Source organism: Sander vitreus, chromosome 5, assembly GCF_031162955.1.
Source record: "Sander vitreus isolate 19-12246 chromosome 5, sanVit1, whole genome shotgun sequence".
Lineage (NCBI taxonomy): Eukaryota > Metazoa > Chordata > Actinopteri > Perciformes > Percidae > Sander > Sander vitreus.
This window is the reverse complement of record NC_135859.1, coordinates 4536145-4547236: the sequence shown is the minus strand read 5'-3', so window position 1 is coordinate 4547236 and position 11092 is coordinate 4536145. Positions and strand designations below refer to the sequence as shown.

The 11092-nt window shown below is 41.6% G+C and overlaps 1 protein-coding gene across 1 annotated transcript; it reads left to right on the top strand.

The window, feature by feature from the left end:
• The first annotated feature begins 953 nt into the window (after positions 1-953).
• vgll4l (vestigial like 4 like) lies at positions 954-5327 on the top strand. The gene is made up of 5 exons (XM_078250145.1): positions 954-1272; positions 3175-3298; positions 3424-3673; positions 4287-4368; positions 4518-5327. The coding sequence occupies exons 1-5, from the start codon at positions 1206-1208 to the stop codon at positions 4817-4819; spliced, it is 825 nt and encodes a 274-aa protein (XP_078106271.1). The 5' UTR covers positions 954-1205; the 3' UTR covers positions 4820-5327.
• Positions 5328-11092: the final 5765 nt, after the last annotated feature.

Below are 11092 nucleotides of genomic sequence, written 5' to 3'. Positions count from 1 at the left end.
TCAAGCAGCACGTTATTTTTATGAGGCTACCCTAGTGTAGGTTTTGATGGCATGTAATTGCAGTGTATGACTAAGGGGGGGCACTGTTGATCTTAAATTGAGCTCCACATAACACATGTTATGCATGTATTCACAGTGAGCTCTTTATATGTGTAGCCCTTTTCATGTTTGAACCAATCTTCTTAAGCAGCTGCTATCACCCTGTAAGGACAATAATCACTATTTTACAGGCTTATATATCAGACAATACCAGGATCATTTTTGTATTGATTCTCATTGCACATTAGTGTAAACAAACACATCAATTATGTTCATATGATTGATGTGTTTGAATATATCATGTATGTAAATATCAAGATATTAATTACACTACACTCTTAATGATATTTTTCCAGCAGTACCAATGTCACAGTAGTGAGTAACTAGCCTCCGAAGACTTTCTTTGTGTGGCCAAACTCCTCAGTGTGCTCAGGCAAGATTGTTCTCATGGCAGCGGCATTTTCAGGACTTAGGAGTCTTTGTCTAGCCATCAACAAAAGCCTTTGGATTACTGGTAAGGCAGGCTCACAGTACAGCTGCATGCGTGTATGGGCAGGTCAGTGGAATGACTGGAGCTCCGGTGGGCTAAGAGCTCGAAAGAATGCAGTTAGGTGAGATTGCAGATTAGGGGGGAGGGAGGGAGGGGAGTGGGGACAGGTGGTGATTCCATGGAGGGAACCAAAAGACACACTTCACTTTCTTCATAGCTCAGAGGAAAAATCAAAAAAAGAAAAAGAAAATGTGTGAATAAAGTGATTTGTAACCAAAGAGTTGTATTCTTGAACAAAAGAAAGTGTTGAATAAAGCAAAAGCTTCTCTAATCAGAGTGGATTATGTGGTACTGTGACATTTAGCAACTCCACTTTCTACCTTTGCAACTGGTTGTCCTACCTGTGAGCTCATTCCGCCTGCAGGACAATAACAGCGCTGAAAGAATGAGGGCCTTTGATTGGCCCAGACAGCAGCCAATCGGAATGCAAAGAATGAGTCACAGGGAAGCCACTGCACCTATCTGCACTCACCTGATACTTTACCTGGCCGAGCTCAGACCCAGCATCTCATTACCTTTCCAATACAATCTATAACTGAGGCTCATTGTGCTCTGTACGCTCCAGCAGTCAAGTTGTTCCTTTTTACTGGCTTCACTCAGACAAAGACAAGAAGCCATGGCTGTGGCTAATTTCCAGTACATTACCCGGATGAGCAGTGGCTTCAAAGTCTACATTTTAGAAGGTAAGCTTGAGTTCTTTTATTCCCTTATGTTGCTTTATGAGACTGAATACTTGTAGTATTATGTGTATGCTGTGGTTTCTTATATGTTTAGATTTCATGTCATGTTACAACCTTACACACATGATATACAGTTGCAGTTGCCTTTGTTCTATGCATGATATAGAGAATCAGGTATAAAAAAAATCCAATGTGATGACAGTCACATGGAAGATAAACACTAAGAGCAACATTCAACTTTTAAAATAAACTTTGTGAAATATGTTTTTTTTGTCTTATATAAAATAGCTTGTTTGTTCATAAAGAAAAGATAAGTCGGGTGGTTCATATAGGAAATCTAAAGAATAAATAAATCCTTATTTATACTTATTGTCTTTGAAGGTCCTCACGGCTGAACTAAGATTTTGTAAATTGTGTTAACACTCACAACTGATATCCATGGGTATCCATACAATCTGAGTAAACACAGCAAAACAGAAGGTCAGGACGCATATTATCTCTGCGAACAAGGGAGAAATATCCATGCCTGAGGCATTAGAAAATCAGCATAGGTGTGGCTGTACCTGCCCCCCTCCCCTCCACAATGCCACTATGTGTGAATGAGTAACTCACAGGTGTTGGGAGTGCTCAGCCAGCAGGAAATGTGGATTGGAGTGAGTACTTGGGGTGTGAATACAGTGGACAACTTTCAAATTGTCCTTCAATTCAAAACACATAATCACCTCATTGTTTGATTTCAATAGATGTTGTTGTTGCGGATTCTTTAAAAGCACTCAACAGCTGATTTGAATACAGTTGAAGGAGCTTTGAGGGACTCCTGCCTGCCACATCCATGTGGATTTTCAAGTGTTAACTGAGCATATAGTCAAACAATAGGCCCCAGGATAATTGTGCTGCCATCACATTTTCAAACAATGCTTGGTGTTTTGACTGTATGAGTGACGGTTTTGCACATTTGAGCTTGCTGATGTGAGACAAAAGCCAGGAGAGCAAATAGATTTAAAACTGTTACTCCTGTTGCTTGGATTAAGTTGAATAAGTGATGGGTGCCCCGAAATCTCAGTTGGTAGAGCGGGCGCCCACATATAGAGGGTTTACTCTTAGACGCAGCGGGCCTGGGTTCGATTCCGACCTGCGGCCCTTTGCTGCATGTCATTCCCCCCCTCTATCCCCTTTCATTTCTTCAGCTGTCCTGTCAATAAAGGCCTAGAAATGCCCAAAATTATCTTTAAAAAAAAAAAGTTCAATAAGTGATGACTACCTGCATTTATAAAAAAAAAACACGAAAAATAATTTTGTGGGTGTAACTTGCAACCTCAACATACAGTGCATTTGTTTTAGTCAACACATCAATGGCATCATCGGCTGCATTTCGATGTGTTTCAAACTGTGTAATTGCCAAAAATCTGGTGTGTCTGCATGTGTGCTCACTTTGATGGCCCTTTCACCAATGGGTGCTGCCCGAATCAGGGTCCACAAAGACTAAAAAGCTGGTAGACGTGTGGCACCCCATCCTAACAAAGCCTGTTGATCGTGCCCGCTGAGTGATAGGGCTGAATGCCAACATTATGCAGAAAAACAACATTTACAGTTAGCACTGAATCAGCTATGTATGTTGTAACCCTTGCAGATCAGGTAGATCGGGTTCTACAGCTTAACTGAGTTAACAATTAACGGTAGCAAAAAAAACCCAATGTTTTCCCACGAATAGCTGTCATGCAGGTCCACGTCATGGATCAAAACAAGCAGTTACTCATCGCTGAATGTCACACAGCATTAAGACTTGTAGTAAAATCATCAGTGCCAGTAAATGGTCCTTAGATTTTCTTTCTGGCAAATAACCCATAGCCAAAACACAATGTTAAAGACTCATATTCTAATTCTGCGTATCATTTTGTTTTTCAGGTCAGCCCCACCTCAGGAGCGAAGACAGACACAGACATATCGCAAATGAGCGGCCTCGAGTCCCAACGGTGCATCCAGTCAAACGCAAGCATAGCCACGAGCGGGGTCTGACATTGGAGGAAAGGTTGGTGCAATTGCTTTATTCATGTTTACAATAGTAATTTAATATCATTTAAGGACATTTGCATTGTCCTTAAATGCAAATCGTGTCAAAGAGATGTGACATTTCCTGATGAATAAATGTTTCAGGCGAGAGCGGGTACTGAGCAGAAGCAGCATCAAAGCTGCCCAGAGAGCTGCACAAGCACCAGTGATGTTCAACAGGCCGCAGAGCCCCACATCTACATGGAGTCCAACACCCAGCCCCACCAGCCCCCTGCCCACCCACGTGTACTACGCACCGGTCATGGACGAACCACTTGCCCTCATCAAGAAACCAAGGAAAGACCCTGAAAGCACAGAGGGAAAGAATAAAAGCTCTGCTCCCTCTCAAATCCAGGTAATTCACCACAAAAACAAGTGCTGCTTGTGTGCACAACACATGTTCAATGTGCTTTTTCTCAGAGAGCATGTCGTAACTTATGAAAAGTGTCAGTACTGTATGTCCCTTTGTAGTCTCAGTGTAGCTCCAGGCTACCCACAGTGGTAGAACATCTTCCATCCCATCTGTAGTCAGTGTATCCAACTGCATAGGCATTCTTCTTCTAAGAGTGTAAACAGGCCTAAGCTTGTCTGAGCTATGCAATCCAGCCGGATTCAGGAAGAAAATGTGAGCAATGGAGGGAGGAAATCCATCAACAAGACCAGACAGACAGCTCTGTCTTTGACCTGCATACATATGCCACCACACTGGGAGTGATCAGACTTGCATGGGCAAACCCATATTTAATCAGTTTTTTTTAATTTTTTTATTGTTTAGTTTTCAAATTGAACTCCGTACACTATTTTGTTGTAATTGGATGAAGACAGCCAGGTCTAGGTAACCGTAAGAATGTTGTGGGACAAAGAGGAAACCCAAAGCAGGTGTTGCTGTGTTATACTGTAAATGCAGAAATAAAGTCACTTTCTGTGTCCTATCATTCAGTTAATGACCCGTCTTGTTTCACCCCCAGATGCGGCCCTCTGTGATCACTTGCGTCTCCTCGTCAAGAAACCCGTCCTGCAGATCTGAGGTCCAAAGGAGCCCCTCATCAGGTCAGTCTCACACTCTCGCGAATGAGCTCATCCACCAGACGGTCACTCCCTAATCATCAACACGCCCATCATAATGTAGACATCCACTCACTTTTCCTGACTCACCGAGGTGTGTATTTGACTTTTGTTGTCCATCCCTTCTCTCCCAGTGATTTCCGAACGCAGCTATGACCACGTGGTTGAGGAGCACTTCCAGAGGAGCCTCGGAGTGAACTACCAGAAAGCTCGCTCCCAGCAGCTCTCCATCAGCGTGTCTGTGGATGACCACTTCGCCAAGGCTTTGGGAGACAAGTGGCTGCAGATTCAATCCAAGTCTTCCTCCTGTTCCTCCACACCTCCGAGCAGTCCGAGCGTCACTCATTCCCCCACCTACAGCCACAGCCTGAATCTGTCCCACAAAGAGTCCACCAGCAGCTCATCGCCCACTTCCAGCCGCTGGTCCGTCAATTAAAAGCAGAAACGACCTCTCATGTGAGAAGAAACTGTGACTTGTAACATTTCACCGCACACAGCTCGGCTTGTCGGGGCAATGGAAATGCCAGCGCTATAGTGTTGAGAGGGTGAGCTAACCGATGCAGGAGCTGTCACTTTGAACCTCTGTGTGTCCGAATTTAAGGCACGCTGACGCCGATGAATGTAGCAATAATTGGGATGTCCGTGCTTTGTTACATTTCTATCCTCTGCTTGTTGATAGCATCTGAATACATGAGGTACCGTAGGCGGATGATTGAAAAATCAGCCAAATAATCCTTAACATTTCTATGATTTTGTGTCGTTCCTTCGATTTGCAGTCTGAATGCCACATTTTCATTGTATTATATTTATGTTCGGATAAAACCTGGGTTCCTTATAGTCTAAAATGACTAGCCTGTCTGCTGTATAATATTGTGCTTATCAGCTGTACACAAGAGAGATTTTTTTTTTAAAGAAAAAAATAAACAATCTCAAATATTCCTTAATAGCTTTGTGTGTTTGTCATTTGTAAAAGCATATTTTTTGTAAAGTGTCATGTGACAAATCTGTAAAGAACAACAACAAAACACCCTGAATAACATTTAAACCTTTTTTATTATTATTTAGGCTAGAATTCCTTCAGACAGAGAAGCCAAAGATGTCACAAAATGAATAAAACTCCTTTTGAACATGAAGGTTGTGAACCGACAGACACCTGGGCAGGGTGGTGTACCAGACAATATCATTTCAGTAGTGAGTCAGTGTGCGTCTACAACACGTCCGGTGCATACAAGTCATTTACTCTGAGAGCTGTTGCCACACACCGAGTGGGAATTAACTGGATGTGTGAGCAACACGTTTGGGACTTTTTCCTGTAAATTTGAGGGACTGTAGGGTGCATGTTCCAGCAGGCACCAGGCCTTGTGTTCTGACATTCCTGTCTCCTGAGAAAATGACTCTGTAAGATCCTACAGATCCTGTTTGGCAAGGGTTAGGAGGGAGGGAAGAGGGGAAGGAAGGGTTGGGCTAATATAGGCCTGAGCATGAGAACCAGCCGAGCTCTTCGGTTACTTATTTACATGTCCTATCTTGTCTAACTTTGAATTAATAAGCCACATTAAAAAAGAAAGAATTTCCAAAGCTTCTGTCTTTGAAATTACAAAGTTGGTAAATGTTTAAAGAAGTGGGAAACAACATGTTCTGACAAGTTGAACACTTTGGGAAAAAATATGTAAACCAGGAAGGATAATGAGGGGTACTGAATGTGTTTTTAAAAAAAACTTTACAATAGTTAAGGTAAACCATTAATTGGGTGATCTGAGTTAAGCCATCTGCACAAAACATCATAAAAACCATCTTAAAGTAAAAGTGTACACCAAACAGATCTTGCAGCAAGTCCATTCATATAGGCGCACAAACAGCTGGTTATTACTTCTGCTCATTAAGTGTTGAAACTGGTATTTCCACATGGAGTACATAGATTATCCAGCGTAAAACCTGAACAGGGGCATTGATGCCATCTAGAGGCACTTAGGTAAACCTTAAACAGCCCACACTGTCAATGAGAAATGGTCTCATGTTGCATGATGAACAGCACAGACGACTACGCACGCCGCTCTGCAGCTCTTCCTGTTGCTGAGTGAGAGATCTCTTTTCAAGAGACCTTTAGAAACTAAGGAGAGAGAATACTTTGCCCATTGTGCCACTAGGAGGCGACTCCATAATTGGTTTTCACAACTGTCACTCTTTATTTATACGCTCTTTGACAAAATGTCAAGTTTATGTGTCTGCTAAACAAAATAATGTTCGTTAGAATATCAGCGAGGAGTGTGACTTTAATTTCAGGATATATTTTAAATACCTCTATCTGTTTCTAGGTGCACTAGTCTATATCCTTGACGTTCCACTTCTGTGATTGCTCTGTTGCCGACGGAAAATCCGCCGAATTTCACTCATTTAGGCTGGATATCCGTTGCCTTGGGCTTCCTTTGTGTTGGCATTTTAAACTCCGGTCGATTTATGAGGACTATGGTAAACCTTTTTTTCAGATCTCTGCAACGTAAATACAGACAGCTAGCTAGAACCCATCAATCTGAGATTTCTGTTGCACGACTAAACTTTTAAACGTACACATGTTCCACCAAAACAAGTTTCTTCCCGAGGCTGTTTTCCAGCGGCACTGCACACTGCGTGTCACTGCATTGTGATTGGTTTAATAAAATGCCAATAAACCAGAGCCCGTTTCTCTCCCGTCCCGGAACGCCGCATGGACTAGCCAGACCCTCCTCCGCAGCGGCGCGGTGGAGGAAGGTCTGGCAAAGCGAGAATATCGGTGCGCTAAACCCAAGTTATATGCAAGTTTGCTGTATTAGATCAATGATATGTGTTCAACTTTTGGGCACTGTTGTTTTCGTACAACTCGAGTCAAAAGTGAGAGTTCAAAACAACTGGCCATGAGAATGTTAAGAGAAAAAAAATCTCAAGCTGCTGCAAAACAAATGCACATTGTTGTTTGAGGCAACAATAAAAGATAATTACAATTGTGAATACCACACACGAGAGAAAACAACATTTAACTTCATTTTGACTGTGGCAGTAGTAATTAAGGATGCACGAAGATTGGCCAAGCCCTCTGGGAAAGTTCTTGCACTTTGTCTGTTCTGTCAAAAGTTAGATCACTGTCAACACAGCGTGAAGCATTTTGTACATAATAAAAAATTACAGCTCTAATCTCATGAGAACATGATTGCTTGGAATGACTGTGTTTCTGTTGTGGAAGAGTGTCTGATTCATTTTCAAGGTTCTTGTTCAGCCTCTTCGTATTTAAACAATCAGGGATAATTGTTTAAATGATGATTGTGCAGTTTCAGACCACTGGGTGTTCACATTCCCAAGCTGGCAGCTTTATTCACCCAACAGTGGCACGGGAATATGATATGAAAGAAGAACTTTAAATCAGCGTTATGCTTATTCCTATAGTGTACGTGTGGAATTGCTGTTAATGCCGATTGCATGTAACCTCAACTAGAATATTTGAATAGGCCCTTACAAACATTGCTCACAAATATCAACCTATTAGTTAAGTGACATGACATCACACCAAATGGCTTCTTTCAGTATAAGGGTGCTCAGTGGGGGGAAAAAAACAAACGCCTAAGGGGCCATCCACACGGAAACGCTTTTTGGCGTAAACGCACATGTTTTGCATCGTTTCGGCCGATCGTCCAAACGAATCCTGTAAACGCACTGCCTGTAGACGCACTTTTTTGAAACCTGGTCCCAGGGTGAAAAACTTTGAAACCGCCGCCCTTGCGTCTTCGTTTGGACGGCATACTTGCGTATCGATGATGTCATGGCCACACCCCTCGACCTCTAGCCTTCGACCTCTTATCCCGCGACGACGTCTCATAACAACAACAATGGCGGACTACATGCTTGTGTTCCTGCTGGAGAAGATATTGAGCCTATGGACCTTTTTCACAGCAGACATTTTGACTTGTCATAGTAGGAAAAGCACAGCTGAAATTGATCACCTTAACGGTGGCTCAATTCCATCACGTGTCCCAATGAGCTATCTCAGTGAGTCAGCATGCACAATACCAGGACCTCTCCTAAGTGGAACGCAGCCATCATTAATGGTTCTGAATACACCTGTGCTTTTCCTACTATGACATGTCAACATATCTGCGGTGAAAAAGGTCTATTAGGGTTACTAGGGCTGTTTGGTTTTTTCTTCTACTGTCTATTTGTATACAGCGTGCAAGCTTTATGCGCACGCTCCGCCTCTTCTTCTCCGTGTTTGGTGAATTTCTGTAGCAGAAACAGCGCCACCTATAGGCCTGGAATAGGAAGTAGCGTGTTGAGTCATTTACAAATGGATCCGTTAGGACGCAAACATTCTTGAAACGATGCCAGAGAAGACGGGGGGAAAAAAAGATTGTTTTGGTACGTGTGGACGTGGCCTAAATGTAGAAATGAATTGGAAAAGTATAAAATATTTGCATTGCATTGCTAACAATAGCAACAGTAGGTATTAAGAAGACAAGCAGGCAAAAGTAGATGAAGTATAGTAGTATAAAAGTTTTATACTAATCAAATGTTGTATATGTGATACATTAGAATCCAATATGGCCTTAAATAAGGATTTGTTTTTAATATCTGGCATCTGGCTTCATTTAAAGATCAAAAAGAGCCCCATGTATAATACATAGACATCATTATCACTTAATAAAAGCAACCAAAGAAACAGCCAGATTGAAGCTATAGTTTTTTTTTCTTCTGATTTATGTATGGATGTGTGTGTATAGGTGAGTCAATGCATTTAGCTATGCGCTATAGACAAACAATGTGAGTTGTGTTGTGTCATACCGGTATGGTTATATGTACATGTGTATGCAAAAGTATGTACCGGTATGCATGTTCCACACATACTGTACATAGTTTGCATGCACATGTACATTTCCATAAAGAGTACAATGCAGATATTTTTTCATGTGTGTGTGTGTGTATTTTGTTTGGTTATCTATTGTATTATTGGTATCTCAGAGCTGACAGGGGTGGGTTTGGGTTTATGATGTATAAATTGAAAAAAACAATAAATATATCTATTAAATAATCCAAATGTCTGTAACACGATCTGCCTCTTGAAAAAATGCTACAATAATTTTTTTAACAGATTTTGCCAATATCAGTCTGACATGAACTGACCTGTTTACGCAGGATGTGCTAAGTGTTGCTTTTACATGATCTGAAGCACATAAATAGCTGACATGATGGTGCAGGTTAAAAGTGTGCTGACTGCTTCCGCCAGCTTTACGTTTGCATTCAGCATGGGTTGTGACTCACTTCGATTTGCACTGGTCACATGCTTAGGAGAGGTCAAAATATTCCACACAGGTAGCATTTGTGTGCATGGGCTGACAGTGACAGATGTCACAAAGCCGCAACTACATCATCCAACACGCACTAAATAAATAAGTAATAAAGAGGAACTCATCAGCAGATTTGGAGGCAGTGTAGCAGTTCAGAAAAGAGTCAATTCTGCTGACGTTGAAGGGCGGCCAGGCAGACTCGTAGAGTGTCTCAGTAAAGTGGCTGGAGAACGGTGAATAACAGGTTGATCAGTAACATACTGTAGTTTGAGTGTCCTTGACGTTCTGCTTAGACTTGCTTAATGAGCTCGACACACTACAGGTGATTCTCCATAGCCTAAACTTTACTTCATTGTGAGCATATTGTAGGCCTATATTTTTCTGTGGTGGGAATTCTTTAACATTGGTATCCTTCCATGCAGGAAGAGATAGACGAAGAAAAAAGAAGACCCTTAAAACAAGTCTATAGCCTCAATAATACCCCCGGGCAGTGTTTGGAAGGATACTTTCAAAACGTATTCCGTTACAGAATATAGAATACATGCCCAAAAATGTAATTTGTAACGTATTCCGTTAGTATTCAGAATACGTTAATCAGATTGAGTAACGTATTCTGAATACTTGGATTACGTTCACATTGAATTGCATTTTATAAGTGTAGGAATGCGGTCATCACATACAGCTTACTAAACAGGCCTATTCTGGTGTGTTCTTCTGTTCCAACTGGCTGAATGTGTACCTGAACAAGCAGATAGATTTTTGTATTTGTAGTCCCGAACTGCATACTACAAAAATCTAAGTCTAAGCTACCACAAGCTATTTTTAGCTAACGTTAGCTAACATGTCAAACGGGGCTAGTCAGTCTTTCAACGGCTCTGGGGCTAGTAAATCAGCACGTAGGAGAATGTAAAGTCGCACGTCAACTATAAAATAGCAAGGTGACCAGTAAAACTACAGCAGACGACTACCCTTGGCTAATTAAAAAAAATAAATTACTTTAAGATGCTTCTTCAGGTTGGAGGTGGAGTAATTTGGACGCGGAAAGGAGGTTGGTTGCTGGCAAGCAGAGGTTGCACTCCGCAGTTATATTTCGTTCTTCCTGTTCTTTCTTTAATATGAAATGCTGTTTGAATTTCCAAGACAGAAACGCATTCCCGCCCTGGCTCTGGCTCCATCTCTACCTCTATCAGTGATCACGCAAATAGCTCATTTTTTCGTTTTCATTTTTGGGCTTCTGGGAAATGCATGGAGTTGCCTTAATTTATTCAGAGAGTGTAATGTAATTCATTGATTTCAACAATGTAACTGTATTCTAAATACCAACTATTTAAATTGTAACTGTGACAGAATACAGTTACTCATAATTTGTATTCTGAATACGTAACACCGGTACATGTATT